General features: G+C 57.5%; 2 protein-coding genes across 2 annotated transcripts; one reads left to right on the top strand and one right to left on the bottom strand.

The window, feature by feature from the left end:
* Nucleotides 1-2397: 2397 nt before the first annotated feature.
* LOC141473517 (ectonucleoside triphosphate diphosphohydrolase 8-like) lies at nt 2398-9517 on the top strand. The gene is made up of 9 exons (XM_074161053.1): nt 2398-2523; nt 3443-3560; nt 4087-4237; nt 5301-5460; nt 6274-6507; nt 7552-7824; nt 8316-8426; nt 9016-9153; nt 9335-9517. Exons 1-9 carry the CDS (start codon nt 2398-2400, stop codon nt 9515-9517), a joined length of 1494 nt encoding a protein of 497 aa, XP_074017154.1.
* Nucleotides 9518-11248: 1731 nt separating this feature from the next.
* Nucleotides 11249-17840, bottom strand: LOC141473528 (ectonucleoside triphosphate diphosphohydrolase 8-like). Its single transcript, XM_074161071.1, has 10 exons — nt 17583-17840; nt 17216-17353; nt 16443-16560; nt 15611-15761; nt 14880-15039; nt 14146-14376; nt 12875-13138; nt 12382-12492; nt 11980-12117; nt 11249-11641 (listed from the first exon to the last, which is right to left on the bottom strand). Exons 2-10 carry the CDS (start codon nt 17339-17341, stop codon nt 11432-11434), a joined length of 1509 nt encoding a protein of 502 aa, XP_074017172.1. The 5' UTR covers nt 17342-17353; nt 17583-17840; the 3' UTR covers nt 11249-11431.
* Between the last annotated feature and the right edge of the window lie 1391 nt (nt 17841-19231).

Below are 19231 nucleotides of genomic sequence, written 5' to 3'. Positions count from 1 at the left end.
CAGGAGTTTTGCCAAAGGGCTGAGCCTGGCAAAGAGACCCAAATTCCCGAGAACAGAGACAGAAACAGCTCAGACAGTCCTGCTGCCTGGGATGAGCGGATGGAGTCACTGCAAGCCAAGGGAAATCACAGCTCCCTCCCAGCTGGGAAATTATTATCTGCCCTTCTGTCTTAAGAGGCAATTAAGATATTATCACGTAACCTCTGGAACTATTTATTTTCTACAGAAGGATGAGGAAAAATAAACTGAAGAGTTGCTCAGCCCAGGTTTGGAGGCAGGAGCTAGAGGGTTTGGTCAGCTGTGGGTGCACAAAGCCACCGCACAGTGCTGCATGTCCAGGAGGGACTGGCGTTGGTTGGTGCCTCTCTGTCCTGTGTGTGGATGAGTCCTCCTTGCTCAGGACAGCCCTGGCACAGCCCCTGTGCCATCAGCAGGGGGTTTCCAGACCTGGGAAGGCAGCAAACGCTGATTCACCTCCTTCCAGCAAAGCCATGTGAGTTCAAAGGTTGTACGTTGTGTGGAGGTGGGAATGCAGGAGTGGTGGCACCCTCTGGGCATCCACCCCACCAGCACACGAGACACTGCAAAGGACATCGCTGTGTCCTTTGGGGAGAGGGACCAGCCTGGAGGTCTGAGGCCCGGCCGGCAGCAGGGTACGGCACAGGCACCCAGCTCGGTGCAAGCTGCAGGTAGACGTGACCTGAAACAGAGCCCCCGAGGGCTGCTGCACCCCGATTCTGCAGGATGGTACTTTCAGTGCACATAGTGGGAGCTCTGAAACTACCATCCCTCCAAAACCACTGTCCCTCCGGCCGCAGGGAAAGGTGCTCTGGGAAGGTTGAATTTAATGAGCGCTCCCCAGCAGGCATTTCCCTTCTGGCATCACTGTGTTTGACTCAGCTGAGATAAGGCAGTTGGAACTGAGATCGCCCATGGAGATTGCCCTCGTGATAGCCCTGGCAGCCTCTTATCAGGGAGCTGAATCAGCAAGAAGCAGCTTCACTGTATTTCCCAGAGAGAGCAGGTCCCTGCGTCCACCAGCCCTCCTCGTTCCAGGGCAGGGCTGCTGGGCTCTGTGGCTGGGGTGGGATACCCTGCAGCACCGCTGAGCCTCGACGGGTGCCCGGAGCGAGGGGAGGCTGCTGGCGGAGGAGCCCAGAGTTCTCCCCACCCCCCTGGCTCTCCTTGGAGTTCCGTGTCTACAGGTTTCCCCAGCCCAGGAGCAGCTCAAAGCTGGGTCACACATGGGGAAGAGGTGACCGAAATCCCAGCTGGGCCATGAAGATGTCTCTACCCTCTCAGCCTCTCCTGTCTCCCCTGCAAGGCTCAGCAAGTGTTGCTGCGATCCATCACCCCCCCGCCCCCAGCAGGGCCATCCTCCTCCTCCTCTGATGTGATTGTCCTTCTCACTGTAATCAAAGTTATTATCAAGGCACCTACCACTCTGTGTGTGATTTGGGCACTGGAAATATCACTCTCACCTCTTATGGACCTTGTAGATACTCGTAATGGAAATATTAAGACCAGTGAGAGCCAAGAGAGAACAGAAATGTGTGTGTGTGTAAAAGCACCAAGAAGCAGGAAGACAAGGGTTAAAGGGAGAGGTGTGTGCTAATTGCTGTAGGGCTCCTATGTCTGATTTCATTCAAATGAGGAGGAGGAACTAATTGCCCGAAGATAAGGTGTCAGGAAGATGCTGAACTGAGTCATAAGTACACCTGTAAGATAGAGAACTGGTATTTGAGAGTTTCGCCTAAGGCTGATGAGGTCTGAGATAAAATAATGGGAAAAAGATTTTCAAGCAGTATCCACTTCTAAAGGATATAAAGAGAAAGTCCAAGGTGAATTTCCTGAGGGCAGTGGAGGAGCCCAGACCTATAGCAAGGACTCACAAGACAGCTCGGAGCGATCCCAATTGATTGCACAGGTCTGGGAGTGCCAGCAGGTGAGCTGACCTTACTTACATCTTGTCAAATGAAATCACTGTCCCCTTCTACAATATCCCCCGTTGAGGCTTTTTGCCCTCCTCTCTTTGGTGCAGTGTTCCTTTTGCTCCTCCTGGACCTGATCCTTCCCAGTAGCAGTGAGATGGACCTGGAGGACTCTTGCAGTTCCATCATGGCTGTGCCAGGCTGCTGGGCAACTATCCCCTCTTGCCTCCAGCACCCTGCTGTTTTATCCTAATATTGCTTTTCCCAGGGGAAGATCTGATTATCCACCAGGATTTCTGAGTTACTCAGCTTGAGATAGTGTCAGCCTGGGGACATCTTTTGGAGCTGATCTCCTTACAGCTCTCACTGATTAACGGTGAGTGAGAGCTCTCACTCTCAATGGTGTTCCCAGCTGGCTGTGTCCAACCACCTTTCTCCTGGGTTTGGGGTTGCAGGAGCCTTCACCATGATGTTCGCTAACAAGAAGCACTTCATCACTGCCGTAGTTGGGGTGCTGGTCGCACTCTCCATCATTGCCCTGGTTCTCTGCCTGGTGAGGATTGAAGATGTCACCCTGCCAGCCACGGTCAAGGTGAGCCCAAAAGAAGGTCTCTGAGTACCACTGCAGAGATGGTGCTCAGAGACAATGGCTCATCCTCAGGGTTCGGAGGTCAAGGGGGTTCGGTAGGACCTGCCCTGTAGTAGCTGGGTGGGTGTTTTCTTCCGATCTCAAGATGAGATGCAGCCTGGCCACCTCGAAGTCAGGAAGGGAAGCCTCCTCTGAAACTAGGCACTAGCATTTGACATGTTTTGAGATTACCTGGGGCAGACGGGTAGGGCAAAGCCCTGCCCCAATCCCTCTGCCCTCCCAGGGCACCCCACCCCAGGGTGCTACACCTTCACATGGCCTTTGTTCCTGCCAGCCCCCCACCAGCCTATCCTAACCCACTCACAAGCATCATGGCTCCTCCCTGTCCCTCCCCTGCATCTTGGCATCCCACCCCGGCTGCTGGAAGAGGGTTGACACGGTTTTAGGGTGAGGTGGAGGACTTTACAGTGGAGAGGCAGGCAGTTGGGTGCTCCTGGACTGGGGCTGGCATGGCCCTGCCAGTCTCTGCCCAGGTCGGTGCAGCCATGGGGGTAGCAGAGAGCACTGGAGACAGGAGAGTTGCTGGCCCCAGGGTGGGGCCAGTGTAGACACTGAAGGTATGTAACCAAGAAACAAAATAAAAAAGCATAAGGAAACAACTAAGAAAATGTTTGTGTGAGCTGGCATTGCTGCAGTCATCTCTGGAGAGGGAAAGCAAAACTCCCTCAGTTGCTGTGAGAAATACCCCTGCCGAGACAACGCACTGTCACTGCTCTGCTCTGCCATGGTGCAGAGAGCTGTGCCTTAGAGAGATGTTTTTTTGGGGCATCCTCTGGCCACACGACCCTGGCAGGACCGTGGTGGGGCCAGGGGCAGGCTGCTGCTCCTCCCGCCAGTGTGATGTCTCGGTTTTCCCTTCCAGTATGGGATGGTGTTTGATGCAGGCTCGTCCCACACCTCTCTGTTTGTCTATGAGTGGGACTCAGACAAGGAGAACGACACCGGTGTGGTCAGCCAGACCTTGTCCTGTGATGTCCAGGGTCAGTATCCCCCTGCCCTGGGCTTGGTTCTGCCCTGTGTGTTCGCGTGGTGGGTGGGATGACCTGGCCCTTCCTCTTTTTGGCTTGTCCATGCTGGGGAGCTCTGTCCATCGGGCTGTCACTGGTGGGGAAACTTGGCTGCAGGCAGGGTGGTCCCTGACTCCCTGCTGGCTTCAGTCACGGTTGGAGGACACTCAGCGCCATGGGGTGCCCACAGGCTTGGTGGGACTGAAGCACCTTGGTTTTGCTCCGGATTTTCATTCCTCCACCTTGGACTGGCCCCAGCTGCCCACTCTACTGTCCTGGCTGGGAAAGGTCTCACCCATAGAGCTGGGAACACTGCTGAAAGCATGGGAAGCCATAGAAGAGGAACGTAAGCATGGGTCAGTCAGGTCTCGGGGGACTGGGGGACCAGGGGACCCTGGAAAAGCACCCTTTGTTGCTGGGAGGTGACAGACCTCGCTGCCCTGTGTGGCCTCTTGCTCCCACATCCCTGTCCGCCTGTCCCAGCCTGACTCTCTTCCAGGGCAAGGCATATCGAGCTATGCCAATGATCCCCCGAAAGCTGGTGATTCCCTAAGGGAGTGCCTGGATAAAGCCCTGAAGGTTGTTCCTGCTGCGAAACAGAGGGATGTCCCAGCTTATCTCGGAGCAACGGCAGGCATGAGGCTACTGAGGTGAGGTACCACTGGGGGGTGCAGAGGTGACGGAGCAGCAACCAAGCTGCAAGCAGCCACTGCCAGGACACAGTGTCCTTACATGGGGCCAGGCTGCCAGGAGCTCCCAACTCTCTCATGCTGCCCTGAACAAGCGACTGGGGAGTGGGGGGAAGGCAGCCTGATGGGGACACACAGGTGGCTGAGCTGTCCTGAGTGACTGGCCCTCGGGCAGAGAGGCTTCTCGGAAGTGTCTGTTGGCATCCTGGGGCCCCACGTCCCAGGATGGTGCTCCATGCCCAGTTCCAAGCAAGAAATGCTTCTCAGAGCTCTTTGTTTGCTTTTCATTATTCCTTAAACACAAAGGAGTTGAGATGCCACCAGGGGATGTGTCATCTGCCCAGATGGATGGGTGCTGATGGGGGAGCAGAGCAGAGGTAGGAGGCAACGGGGTGCTGCAGGACCTGCCCTTACCTTTCTTCAGCCCATACTAGCTCTCTTAAAATGTCAACCCTCATTTCATGGTTCTTGGTTTTATAGTTGCGGATATCTAACATCATTTCTGTGCCCGGGCAATCTGAGCCTTTCCCTGGTCATAGCCTGAAGGTTACTCGCTTCAGAGAACGAGCATATGCCAGCAGCCCTGAGATAATTTCTGCTACTCAGAGCTCTGGAACCAGGATGGCACCTTCCCACAGACCCACTTGAGCTCAGCAGCCAGCCCTGGCTTTGGTGCAGTCAGGGGGTGACATTCAAACCTGGGGTTTGCAGCACAATCACCTCCGGCCACCAGCACCATGAAAATACTTAGGTAGGGAAAAGGGGGCCTGGCAAACCTTTATGTGACTGGGATTGACCTGTGCTGGAGGGAAGAGATTGCTATTGCTTCTAGATTTGTGATGCCAAGCTGGGATTTAGGACCAGCTTTGACAAAGTTATGTAGCAGGAGACATCATTTCTCACAAATTGCATGTTGCAAAAAACAGGAGTATGTGGAACTGGGAAAAAAAAAATGGTTTCCTTCTTTTTCCTCTGTAGTATTGATGTAGCTGGGTATGTGTCCTGACCTTTGAGTCCTTCTTAGGGAACAGAACAGCTCAGCAGCAGACCAAGTCCTAGCCGAAGTTGCTAAAACCATGCAAAAGTACCCCGTGGCTTTCAAAGGGGCTCGAATCCTTACAGGAGAGGAGGAGGGGGCTTATGGCTGGATCACCATCAACTACCTGCTGGATTCCTTCACTAAGGTGGGAGAACAGTGAAACACCCAATCCTTTGCTATACAGTTTTTCTGATTTTTCTGAAGTCAGCTTAGCACAGAAGGAAAGATCTGGGCTTTCAGGAGTGATCATGGGGAAGCAGCTGGTTATCCTCTGGCTTGCCCACTGTGAAAGGGGAGGGAGAAATCAGGAATGGGGGTGTCCTTGTTAAAAGCTAAGGGCACATCTCCACACCGTGTGGACACAGGGTCTCTTGGGGACAGCAAGGTTGGCCCTGTAGCCCCACAGGGATGGTGTGCTCCTGCCGGGCTTTGTCTCGCTGCCCTGGGAAGGTCCATCTCATCTCTGTGTGGTGCTGTGATGACCCACGTTTGGTTCTTCATGCCAGTCTGAAGGAAGCTTGAACCAAACCTCTTTCCTGCCAACCTTTGTCCCAGCAGTGCGACAGCTCAGAGCAGTGCTGGCACTGTCGGGCTCCTGTGTAGGCTGCCAGAGGGCTTCTGTCCTTTCCCTTGCTCTTCAGGAGGGGCAGCCCCTCCAAGCCAGGTCCCCACCAGCACTTTCTTCTGGGGAGTGGTGACTCAGAGTCACATGAGCCCCAGCACGTTGGCACGTCTTGACCATGAGACAGCTCAGTCTCTGTTTTTTCTGGGTCTGATAAATGGCCAGGCTGGTTGGGCAGGGAAGGCAGTGGGACTTCATGTACAGAAATAATTGAATTGAATACCTGTGGAATTTAGTAACAAAACCCAATTGACTTCAATGGGATGAGAATTTTGCTCAGGGTGAGTAAGCCCAGCTGTGTACTACTTCTCTCCCTCTCCTGTCTCCCCTTGGCAGTACTCCCCCAAAGCACACACCTGGGTTCGTCCAGAGGCGGCCAACATTTTTGGGGCACTGGATCTTGGAGGAGCATCCACTCAAATCAGCTTTATGCCTGAAAGTTCAGTGATAAATTGGAAGGAAGCCTCCAAGTTCACACTGTATGGCTATAACTACAACATCTACACACACAGCTACCTCTGCTACGGGCAGAATGAGGTGCTGAAGCGACTGGCCAAGGAATTAATTGCGGTGAGAGGGGAACTGGGGGGTAATTGGACTCTGCTCTCATGATACCAACCACAGACTTGCTAATGCATGAAATAAGAACAGGCAATGCTCTTCCAGAGAGGCTTCAGCAGTGACTGAGAGCAGCTACAGACTCTGTGGAGCACGGGTAGGCAGATGTGGAGAGGAGCATGGGAAGCATCAGAAGCGGCAGCTCGGGAGAGACCTTCTGGCTGTGCACAGCTGCTTCACACAGGGTGTAGAAAAGGCAGGACAAAGCTGTTCTCAGAGGTGCAAAGTGACAGGACAAGAGGCAACAGGCTCAAGCTGGAACGTGTGAGTTTCCAACCAGATGCAGGGGAAAAGTTTTTCCCAATAAGGATGGTCAAATATCAGAATAGAACCCAGAAATGCTGTGGAGTCACCATCCTTGGAGATATTCAAAACTTGACATGACAAGGCTCTGACCAACCCGATCTAGTTGGTCATGGTTTAAGGAGGGGGTTGGCACAGGGACCCTATAGCTCCCCCCGAACCTCAACTACTTTGTGACTGCGTGGACCTGAGAAAAGTGAACCAGAGATCTATCTCAGGCCATTTTTTGGAAGGTCAGAGGTGAAGAGGGTCTTCATGGAGCTGTCCCTTGCCAGGAGAAGTAGCCTTGGTAAGCCAGAAGGGTTTGCTCATGCTGCCATAAAGGACCTAGATGGTGTCCCTGGCTGGGGATGGCGCTAGAGACAGAGTTAGAGCTGGGGTGGAGAGGGCTTGCATGCCCCAAATCATGATCCTGCTGGCCAGGGGAGAGATGTGGTGGGTCCCTGAAATTGGTCTGCTTCCATGAGAGAGGGAATGAGATAAAGCAGAGCAAGAATTGATGTTGAGCCCAGTCTGGGGCTGCAGACGGTCAACAAGACCAGGATTAAACAGCAGAAGGGTCTTTCCCTGCTGAAGAGGTGGGAGATGCCTGCACCCATGGCTTTGGGGGCAGCGTTGGGTGAACCCTGCTGCCCAGCAATCCCACCAAGAGGGCTTGGAGGAGGCTGCAGCCTGCGATTTTGCTGTTCCCAGGAGTCGTCCTCCAGCACGCGAGTTGATCACCCCTGCTACCCAAAAGACTACACTGAAACCGTCTCGCTGTCTTCCTTCCGCACCAGCCCCTGCACCAGCCCCAGCGACATGCGGCTGACCCTGGGTGACAGGAACGTGACCCTGGAGGGCCAGGGCAATGCCAGCGAGTGCCTGGCTGCCATCAAGAAGCTGTTTAACTTCTCGGCGTGTGGCCAGAGCCAGGACTGCACCTTCGACGGCGTCTACCAGCCCCCAGTCAGCGGGCAGTTCATTGTAAGGCAAATCCCATCCTCCCATTTCCCGGGCAGAGGGGCAGAGTGTGTCCCGCGGTGCTGTGGTGTCCCTGCATGCCCCATGGCACTGTCACCTCCCCACAGCAGAATAGGGGCAAGAAGCTCCCAAATTACCACTGCCCCAGGGCACACGAGGGGTTGCTGCTGACTGGTTTTCCTGCCAGCTCTCCAAATGGGACCATGTTAATAAAACAGGTGCTTAGTCAAAAAACAAGTTTTCAGTAAAAAAATACCAGCTTAGCCAGCAGCCTTCAGGCAAGGCTCTGCCTGCGCTTGATGAGCTGCTGCAGCCAGCAGGAACCTACAGCCCAGCCTGTCATCTCTGCTGGGACAATGCCCTGGGGCTATATGAGGGTGGGATAAATCCAGTGAAGGACAAACCCTACCTCCTGCTCCAAGGGAGGCAGGGGTAGCCACCTGGGGAGGTTTCCCCGCTGTAACTCAACAGCATTTCTGCCTCTTGTCTTTCAGGCCTTTTCTGCCTTTTACTATAACTTCAAGTTTCTCAACCTGACTGAGGGGCAGTCACTGGCCGCTGTCAGGGAGACCATCGAGCATTTCTGCACGAGAAGCTGGGAAGACGTATGTTCCCCACAACGGGAGGCTGTGGGGAAGCTTCACAAGCAAAAGGGTCCCGGGGCAGGGGGAAAGGAGTGGGAGCCAGGACCATCCTGCACCCACCCTTGGGGGCTCTCCTTGCTCATGCAACATCAGGAAAGGGGCAGCCAGAGCAGGTGAAGGCAGCAAAATCTCCCCTCCCGCACAGGAGCTGGGGATGGAGGTGGGTCTGTAGCACTGGAGGGTGAGAGGAGAGCCAGCTGCTGACACCATTCTGGAGACAAGTCAAATGGGGATGAATAAGGCCAAGAGATGTGCTACGACCACCATGGGCAGAGAGAAGGAGTTGCTTGCATGAGGAGGCTGAGATGGGAGAATCTGGGGCAGGAGGAGCTCCAATATGATTCTGTTTCCATGTGGAGTGTAAATCCTCCTCAAAGGAGTTGCGTTGTGTGGACACGTCCAAAATACCTGCCTGGTCCAGAAGTCTTTTTCTGGATGCTGGTGACTGCAGAGCCATTGCCCCTTGTGCAGCAGTCGTCAGGGTATTGTCCTTGCATGGAAATTGCCTGCAAATAACTTCCCTTCCTCCCCAAATATGTCCCCACCCCAGCTGTCTTCTAGCTACCCTGAAGAGAACCCTGAGCGACTGCCTAAATACTGCGCCAACGCCAACTACATCCTCACACTCCTCCTCGACGCCTACAAGTTCAACGAGACCAGCTGGAACAACATCTTCTTCCAGATGAAGGTAGGCAGCAAACCCAGCTGGTGGGTAGGAGTGGAGGTGGCACTGGGGAAAAGAGCCAGCTCCCCGCGTTGGGGTGCTGTGTGAGCCACGCTCCAGAAAGCCCTGCCTGCCCCACGTCCCAGTGTGGCACACATCTTCAGCGTGGCAGGGCTAATGTGTTGTCCCCTCTCTCCTCGGGCAGGCAGGGAGCGCCAGTGTCGGCTGGACGCTGGGGTACATGCTGAACCTCACCAACATGATCCCGGCAGAGGCTCCGGTGCGGGTGAAGGGGCACGTTCCTTCCTTGTGGGCTGCGGCCATTGCCTTCATTGTCCTCACCCTTGCTCTGGGGCTTGCTGCCCTGCTCCTGCTCTTGTGGGTGTAGGAGCCTGGCTGCCTTTGGGAGCATGGCAGGAGCATGTCAGGGCTGTCGGGATGTCTGCTCTGCGGTGCCCTGCACTTCTGCCAGCGGGACTCAGTGATGCTGAGCACCTTAAACCTCTACGGCACTGAAGAACCAAGGTCTGGCCTCCCATGGGAGTGCCCCTAACATGAGGAGAGGCACCACATGAGGTTTCCAGGGGAGCTCTGCTCATGTGGAGACCTGCTGGGATCAGCTACGCACCACAGGAACCCTAGCCATGCCCATCTGCCTGCCTACACCTCTATGGCTGTTACAGGCGTGGCCTCCATCCCACCAGCTGGTATGTGGAGCTGTGGAGAGCCAACCTAGCCATGGAAGAGCTCCCTGAGTGCCAGACTGTTAGTGCATGGCTGCAGGCACTTGGTGACACAGTGCTTCGTAGGATGCTAGGTCTGACCACGGTTTGCCAACAGCCAGGAAGGTCCCTGCTGGGTCTGACAGTGTGAGGGCTCTGCAGCACCCAAGCTGGCTCTCCTGAGGGTGTATCCTTCAGGCTTATCTGATGGTCTTGGAGACAGAAGGCACATTGAGCACCCAAACTCATAAGTGTGGTCCATGCCTCCCCAGAGGGTCCATCTCATCTCATCTCATCTCATCTCATCTCATCTCATCTCATCTCATCTCATCTCATCTCAATCTCATTTTATCATCTCATCTTCCTTTTCTTCTGGGATAAAGGCACTGTAGTTCTGAGTGTCTTCCTGGAGACCAGACTGTCCCACCAGCAGAAGGCCTGGACGCTGTGGGTGTCAGGCTGAGACTCCAGCAGCCTGCGGGTCCTGCCCTGACCCTAAACACGTGGCTGAGCTGGGTCCTGCCCACAACTGAGCCCTTGCCTTTGACTTTGGTTCTGCTCGTTCGTTATCTGCCCCGTGGATGACTCATCGTGTTATTTGCCCCCCAGCAGCAAGGAGCTGACCTTTGGTGTCCCCACAGAAAGGCAGGCGTCTCACAGCTCTCGTCATCCAAATAAACATGCTGAAGGGCAGCGAATGCGGAAATGCCTGTTACTTTGCTCCTCAACATTTATGATTTTATTGTTTCCGTCTCCCAGGTAAGGGCTGGTGGTGATGACGGGGGCTCAGGGGAGAGTCAGCATCGCTCAGTGCTATGGGAAATGCCCCTGGAGACCTCGCCAGACCTCTGAGGGGAGCCAGCAGGGCACGAGGACAGGCTTTTTCCTTCTGAGAGATGGGCTGTCTCACCTCACCCATCCACTGGCTGCCAGTGGGACTCCGCAGAAAATGTAAGGGGGACCCTGTGAGCTGCCCCTGATATGTCCTGTCAGCATTCACAAATCACCCTGTGTGGGAAAGGGAAGGTGAGTCTGGCACGGACATGGGGTGCAGCCTGACCGGAGAGGAACCTCATGCAAGAGAGCAGGGGACTGCTGCCAACTCCCTCCTTGCAGGGCTTCCCAGTCCAGGGCAGAGCCTGAGTCCCATCTACTGGGCCAGCTTCGCCCCCCCCATATGGGGTATCTGCTGCAGGCTGTAAGCAGCCCCATGATGATCCCATTGCTGCCAGACACACCTTTTCTCTTCCCTGACCCACTGGTCCCATCATCTCCAGCCACCCCACATCACTGTGGTCCCCATGCCCCCAGCGCTGAGCCTCTGCCCCACATGGCCATCCCCTCCCTCCTAGAGCATCTCCAACCAGCAGCAAGAGGAAAGGATAACCAGAGAGCATAGAGCTACAGGCAGGATTTTATAAAGGCTGTGCCAGATCCAGCTCTCCAGACCAGGACACAGGTGCTACACATCTCAAGTTCACAGCTTCTGGACACATGGGGGTGATTCCCCAGTCTGCAGCTCCTCACACAAGCGTGGCAGAAGGACTAAGTGGCTTTGGCAGCCTCTGGAGCCAGCGCTGCTAGAGACTCTCATAACCAAAGGAGTTTTTCTGGCAGCATATGGCTGTGAGCAGGCAGAAGATGAGGATGAGCATGATGGCCAGTGAAACCGTAGCGGCTATCCAGTTGGTTCTCTGGAGCCCTATGACTCTCAGGGGAGTCTCCGAGGGAATCATGTTGGTGAGATTGAGCATGTAGCCCAGAGTCCAGCCCACGTCTATGTTAGCAACCTGTGCAGACAGAGAAGGAAGAGAGATGTGAAAGGCTGTAAAGTACCCTGCAAGCCAGAGAGTTAGAGAAGACCTTTGCTGTTGCACCTCCAGGTCCTGCTCCACAGCCACTGTCTCTGTGCATACCTTGGGCTGCAGATACCTGCCAGTGAGACAAGCTGGGACATAAATGTCCAGATGTCCCAACAGACACCTGTGAGCGTAACTCAGGAGCTGCCCTGGGCACGGCATTGACCACGCTGCCGCATTGTCCCCTGCTCCCCACCCAGGCAGGGGGGGTGTGAGCCATTTCACAGCACAAAGTGTGGATGATGGGGGGCTGCCGGGCACTTTCCTACCTGCCGGACGAAGTGGATGTTAAGCCATGTCGTGTGGTTGAATTTGTAGCCCTGCAGGAGAAGGGTGAGGGTGTAGGAGGTGGCTGCGCAGGCGTCACGGAGTTGGGTCCTGTTCATGGTGGGGAACTCCTTCTGCACCTGCGGAGGTGGAAGAGCAGGGGGGGCTGTGTGGAAGAGCCCCACAGTGCAGCTGGGAGCAAAGACCCAGGAGTGCCTGGGCTCGGGGAGCAAGGAGGACCCGGGAGGCTGCAGGCTGCTCTCCCACCTCTCTCCTTGTCCAGAGATCTTTGTGCTGCTCCCAGGCCCCTCCCAGCACAGCAGAGGATGGGCTGCGGATGAGCCCTCTGGTTGACCATCACCCAGGAGAAACATGGGGCTGGCATCTCCTAGGCAGGATCTCACCTTCTCCCAGCTGCTGTTGCAGAATTGCTCGATGGTGGCATTGACCAAGCTCAGGGGCTGCCCTCCAGTCAGGTTCAGAAAGTGAAGGTTGTGATAAAGCCCCGAAAAGGCCTGGGGGTGTAAGACCAAAGGCGACAGGTCAGTGAAGCACTCAGTCCACTGCCACCCCCTGTCCCTCCCTCTGGGTGCTCTGCAGGGGTCCCTACGGCCACCTCTCAGCACCGAAGGGTGATGCCTGCTGACCCGCTGGGAGGGAGCCTGGGGACTGCTCCCCCCACTGAAAGAGGCTCGGGCTGTGACAACATAGGTCTGGGTCTGCCTGGCACGATGGTGAGCACCCTGCGTGTCCCCAGGCATCGGGCACATCCCAGCTTTTGGGGCTGGCACTATTCAGACTTTTCTCCTACAGCAGCTTTCATGGGGTCCTGGCCAGCCTCTGGTGTCCTCCACACCCCGACAGCCCCACCACAGCCACGGGGACAAGGCTTCTTACAAAGAACTGTCCCCGCACGGGTGGCTGATAGACCCCGTTGAACCCGCACGTCCTGTTGGCCCCACAGCTGGAGTTGAAGAGTTTCTGGATGGCGGTGCTGCACGCTGCTGGCTCCCCTGTCCCTGTCACCGTGAGGACCTGTGCAGGGCTGGCTGTGCTTGGTACATGGACACAGGGACTGTTGTAGAGATCGGCCATGGTGACGTTCTCCTGGTATCCCTTGGGGTAGCAGGGGTGGGATATTTGCTGGGAAGTCGGGCTGCCCTGGAGAGAGCAGGAGCCGTTAGCATTGCCCTGGCGCTGAGGAGGAGGATGGAAAGGAGAGAAACAGCCCACAGACGGCGCCTGTTCCCACACCCAGATGCAGGATACTAGTGTACTGGCCCCACTACCCACAGGGTTTTGTCCATGGGGTGCAGGCACAGAATTGTGGTGACAAGCATGGCATGACCACGCTGTGGTCAGGGACCAGCTACAGTGATGGTCACATGCCGAAGGCCTTGGGGGTTTGCACCCTCTGTTGAGTGTGGACCTCTTTTGTCTCCACTCTTCCTTTGCAGGGTCAGCAGACTCAGGGGAGAGCCAAGGCTGAGAAGCCATTTAAGCAAAACCAAACCAGACATTGATTTCTCTTTCAATGTGCTCTGGACGTGGTCTTTTGCCCATTCCAACCAGCATGAGCTGGCGTTGAGTCCTCACCCCACAGCCAAGCTATTGACATGAGGGTCCCCCTGGTCAGCAACACCTCCTCCCTTCACTCTCCCATGCCCAGCACCTACTGGTGAAGACCAGCATGTTCATCTTTCCACCCATAAACCCAACCTATTGCCACACTGGTACCAAAAAATCTCGCTGGGTCTTCCCCAACCTCCCAGCGCCCAGCAGGTTCCCTCCTCCAGGGCTGGGTACTTCCAGACCCCTGTGACAGAGGCGGGGCTGACATAGCCCATCCATCAGTACACGGATGAAGATCTGGTGGACAAGATGTCCCAGGGACAGAGGTCCTGGGCACACACCATCCTGGCAGCGCCTGTGGTCAGGCATCCTGCTTTGGGGTGTCCATCTCTATCTCAGCTCAATCCTGCCCTGCTGTTGGGACACCCCTGGGATGGCTCCTGCCATGGTGGGCCTGTTGTATCCACCAACCTCACGGGGGTTTGCACAAAGACACCAAGCCCAGTGGCCATCACACCCAGCGGGTGCTGCCTGCCAAGCTCAGTGAGATCGGACCTCAGATTGCAGCAGAGGAGCACAAGGCTGGAGGCAGTTACCTGGTGTAAGGATGCCAAGAGCAACTTCAGGGCCTGCGTCTGCCCGTAGCAGAGGTAGCTGTGGGTGTAGAGCGGGTAGTCAGTGCCGTACAGCCTGAAGAAGACAGAGGTGTTCTTGTCCTCAATGGTGACTCCAGGCTGGAAGGTTATTTGTGTCGAGGCACCTCCAAGGTCCAGAGCTCCCAAAACCTCAGTATCCTGTGGATGCTCCCATCGCTCTGCAAAGGAAAACTGGCCCCATAAGATGGCAAGTGTTAGTCTGAGCTGGAGGGAGTCAAAGTTCCTGTGCCTTCCCTCAAGGTTGTGTGGGCTTAGAAGCCCCTCAGGGACATTCCACTTCCTGTCTCCCTGTTTAACCCCTTCCTGCCTCTGTCCTCCTTGACCACATAGACCTCCATGTGGCCCCTTGGCTGCTGCACGTCATCTGGGATCCAGAGACTTTGAGGGAAACAGTAACACATTCATCTGGGATCTGACACTGCTGCATCCCTGTGATCCCAAAATGGACCCATGTGTAGGTGGAGAGCCCAGGGCGAGACACAAAGACCCTTGGTGCTGTTAATCTATTAGTGGAGTTGAATCTGCCATTCACAGCCACAGGCTACCTTTATTTGGGTGACCGGTGCCCTAAACCAACATTTCTCTCTCCTCTGGGAATAAAGAAACCTGAGTGTAGCTCAGACAGGGATAATTACGCTGCTCACCCCTCCTCTGCCCTCTCCCCCGGCCCGCACCTTGATGAGCGTCTCCAGCAGGTAGTTGACGGTGATCCAGCCGAAGGAGCCCTCCTCGTTCCCCGTGAGGATCCGAGCTCCACGGAAGTCCACGGGGTACTCCCCAATGGCCTTGGCGACCTCGGCAAAGACCTGCTCGGCCTTGGTGCTGTTCTGCTCCCTGCCAGGGAAGGAGATAACCGCCGTGCGGTGGAGGAGGCTCTGGCTGGGCAGCTTTCGGAGCAGGGCAAACAGCAAGAGGCTGCGCCTTCTGCAAAGCCTCAGGGCTCCTCAGAGGCAGGGCAGAGCCCCAGATCCCTCAGCTGGGCTGTTGGGAGTCCCCCGGCAATGCCGCCTGCGGGCTCTGCCTCGGCGTGCGGGAAGGTCAGTGCCGGTCTGGCAGAAGAGGCTCATCCACCGCCGGGGCCGCTGCCAGGCTGGTGCTGGGGTGGGCTGGGGGGCTTCCCCTGGGCACGGCCAGCCCTTGGACACCCTGGGGGCCTACGCAGACACGGGTGCTCTGCCCATCACCACGCACTGTCCAGGGAGCAGCTCACCATAACCCCAGCCCCCTGTGCCCCAAGCCCCCCATAACCCCAGCCCACCATAACCCCAGACCCCTGTGCCCCCGGCCCACCATAACCCCAGGCCCCCGTATGCCCAGGCCCCATCCCAGCCCCTCCACCCGCTACGATGCAGAAATGCCCAGTGGGGAAGCGGTCGGGGGTGGTGGCTCCAGGCAGTGCCGGTACCTCAGCAGCCGCATGCCCGCTGTGGCCCCCAGGTAGGTGGGGGTCTCCCGCTGCTGCTCTGCCGGGACGATCTTCATGGCCTTGTCCAGGCAGGGCTTCAGGCTGGCTCCAGCCTCAGCGGGGTTGTCTGCATAGCTGGAGATGCCAGGACCTGCCAGAGGGCACCCCGTGATGGACCGAGCTCGGTGCCACCCAGGAGGGACAGGACACCAGGGGACGCATCCACCCACTCTCCAGGCCCAGGGAACTCTCTGGACCTCCTTGGCAATACCCAGATGTCCCAGTCACTGCCCAAAACTCTGATGTGTTTGGTGCCATTACAGATAACAAAATGGAAACTGCTGACCCAAAGAGCAGTTAGGAAGTGCACATAAAAAACAGCAAAAAGACAGTGACGTTTAGGGACTTCTGCAGAGCTTTTAGGAGGCCCCATGGGAACAAGAAGCTGTACATTATGAAAGTATCTCTGAAGAGATGTTGTGGGAAGAAGAGCCAAGGAAGCAGTTGCATGGGAGAAGGAGCCAACTCTGCACATCCAGCATTCCAGGCTGCGAGTTGATCCACAACCACTGGCTCCAAGACTGGACTGGCTCCAGGAACCGTGCTAACTGGGTGCCAAATTCCTTACCCACCCCCGGATCCCCCAATTACTGTAGGGGTCCCTGAGGTGCAAACTATACCCCCTAACACTTCACTTTGGTTCTTCCACCAGGCCATCTCCCTTTGGCCGAGTGCAGGACGGAAGACTCAGATCACCGACGATGCTGTGAGAGCCTGGGACAGCGATCCAGGATGCTGGGAGAGAGGGATGGACACGTCTCCGCACACTCACCGGACACGGTGCAGGCCTCCACCTGGGAGACGATGCCGGTGCCATTCTCCTTGTCCGCGGGCCACCGGTAGATGTAGAGAGCCGTGTGCGTGGAGCCGGCGTCAAACACCAGACCATACTGGGGGAGGCAGAGGGGACATGGGGTCACAGCTCGGGACTGCACCAGGTGCCATGGGGGGTTTTGAGCACTTCTGTTCTCACTTCCCGTGTGTGAATGTGAGCAGCGTAGGTTTGCACATCCAACCTCCCTTTAGCAGCCCCACTCCACTTCTAAACCCCCTGATTTAGCCATTCAGGGGAGTTACAGCTCCGAAAGGGAAGACGTGCAGGTCAGCAGGGTGGTTTGCAGAGCATCCAGGCATGTCCCAAAGGGCTCGGGCTGCCAAAGCTGCTCCCAGGCCTTGGGGAATGGCAAATCTCACAAACCCTGACTGTTTTCTAACAGTCAGCCAGCAGCAAGCAACAGGAGAGAGAGATATAAACCCAGCATGTGGCCTGGATGTCTGAAAACAGAGAACAGAAAGTGTCTAGGGTGGCAGATGGAGCAGTCCCAAGAAAGGAGGGCTGCTTCTCTCCGCCATCCTTAGCAAGGAGCCAAGACCATGGTTTGGGGGCGTAGTTGATCTGCCCAGTGCTACCCCAGTTAGGTTAAGCCCTGAAAAGCTGGGCTGGTTATGGGAAGATGTGCAAGCGGAGAGGAATGCAGAGCTGATGGAAGGATAAGAAGTGGAAAGGGTCTGGTGCTCACTCCCAAGGTCTCTCTGGGTACCTACTTTGCTCCTCGTAGGAAGAACAGCATCCTTCACAGGGGTCAGGACCAGGAGGAAGACGGCCACCCCCAGCACTCCCAGCACAGCTGCTGAGCTCCATCCTATTGCCCTGAGCAGGCACCTCTGCATCCCTGTGCCGGGCTGTGGGGAGAAACGCTCTTTGCAAGGGCAGCCCCAACCCCCCCGCCCTGTCCCTCCAGCTCCTCCTGGGGTCCCAGCAGGTCGGGAACCCCGAATCCCCTAAACGACCCGCTGGGACACAGAGCAGCCGGGTGTGAGGACCGCGGACCTGCCCTGTGGCGGGCGGCAGAGCAATGCCCTAGGATGGGCGGGGGGGGGGGGGCACGGTCCCAGCCGGCCCCCGCCGTACCTTTGCCGGGAGCGCCGCTCCTTCCTCGGGCGTGGGTGCACCGAGCCGGGCAGAGCAGGTTGCCGGCCCTGCCTGTGCCCCGGGCACGGCCTGAGGGCAGCCCTGCCGGCCCTGCCTGCACAGCCCTGCCTGCACAGCCCTGCCTGCACAGCCCTGCCGGCCCTGCACAGCCCTGCCTGCACAGCCCTGCCTGCACAGCCCTGCCGGCCCTGCACAGCCCTGCCTGCACAGCCCTGCCGGCCCTGCCTGCACAGCCCCCGGAGCAAAGCGAAAGCGCTGGCGCCGCGGGACTCGGATGTCCGGGTTGGAGCCGCCCGGGCCGGGGCGGGGGCTCGGCGGTGCCTGCGGGGGAAGCGGCGGGAGCGGGGGCGCTCGGCGGCAGCCGCTGCCTGCACCCTGCCTGTGGCCCTGCCTGTGGCCCTGCCTGTGGCCCTGCCTGCACCGCCCCGGGGCGATGGGACCCTGGGCACGGGGACAGGGCACTGGCCATGGGGACAGATGGGTTCCTGGTCGTGGGGGTGGGTCCCTGGCAGTGGGAACAGGTACCTGGCTGTGAGGGCAGACAGGACCCTGGCCACGGGGATGGGTCCCTGGGCTCACAGGTTCCTTGCCGTCGGGATGGGGGTCCCTGGCTGGGGCGGAGGTGAGGGGGAAGGTGGGAATCTGGCCGGGGGGACAAGTCTGAGGCCGTGGGGACAGGTGGGTCCTTGGCTGTGAGGATGGGTCCCTGGCCGTAGGGACAGATGGGAACCTGGCTGTGGGGACGGATCCTTGGCCGTGGGAACAAGTGGGTCACTGGCTGAGGGGCAGACAGGACCCTGGCCATGAGGATGGGTCCCTGGCGTGGGGACAGGTGGGTCCCTGGCCATGGGGATGGGACCTTGGCTGTGGGAACAGGTCGCTGGCCATGGGGACAGGTAGGTCCCTGACTGTGGGGATGGGACCCTCGATGTGGGGATGGGTCCCTGGCCATGGGGACAAATGGGTCCCTGGCTGTAGGGACAGGTCCCTTGCCATGGGGACAGGTCTCTACCTGCCAGGTCCCTCCTGTGTCTGTCCTGAGCTCCTCTGCCAGCCTGTCTCTGCCTGCAGTGGGGCGGCATGGGGTACGGCACAGCCAGGTGACAGCAGGGGTGTGGGGTGGCAGGCTTGGCCCATGCTTTGCCTCGCAGTGTGTCCATGCAGCAGGGCTGGGGCAGGGATGTCAGCCGCTGCCTTCTGGGGCCAGCCCACTCCCCGAGGGGCAGAGGGAGAGGCTGGGCTTGTCATCAGCTTCGTGGGGAGCTGCCCCTGCTGAGCCCCTGCCAGGCAGCGTGTGCCCCCACACCACCCCCATAAGTGGAGGTCCCCCAGCAGACCGGCTCCTCCGGCAGCGAAGTGGTTAACGCCAGGCGCTATTTCCACCCTGGCTCTCCAGCCTCAGCCCCACTCCCTCCTGGACAAGCGCTCTCCTGGGCAGGTTGTTGGTCCAGGGCCAAGGGGACGGCCATACCAGGGACTCGGGGCAGCCTTTGTCCCAGGAGTGGGGCCCCACACGCCAGGTAAGCACCGACACCAGGGCGAGGACGACGGTGCCTGGAGCAGCTTTGGGTGAGCCACGGGCAGGGGAGGGGGCTGGGGTGCCCCTCGATGGAGCTGTGCTTGGAGGG

Source organism: Numenius arquata, chromosome 19, assembly GCF_964106895.1.
Source record: "Numenius arquata chromosome 19, bNumArq3.hap1.1, whole genome shotgun sequence".
Classification (NCBI taxonomy): Eukaryota; Metazoa; Chordata; class Aves; order Charadriiformes; family Scolopacidae; genus Numenius; species Numenius arquata.
The sequence above is the reverse complement of the archived record's forward strand: the minus strand, read 5'-3'. Positions and strand labels throughout refer to the sequence as shown.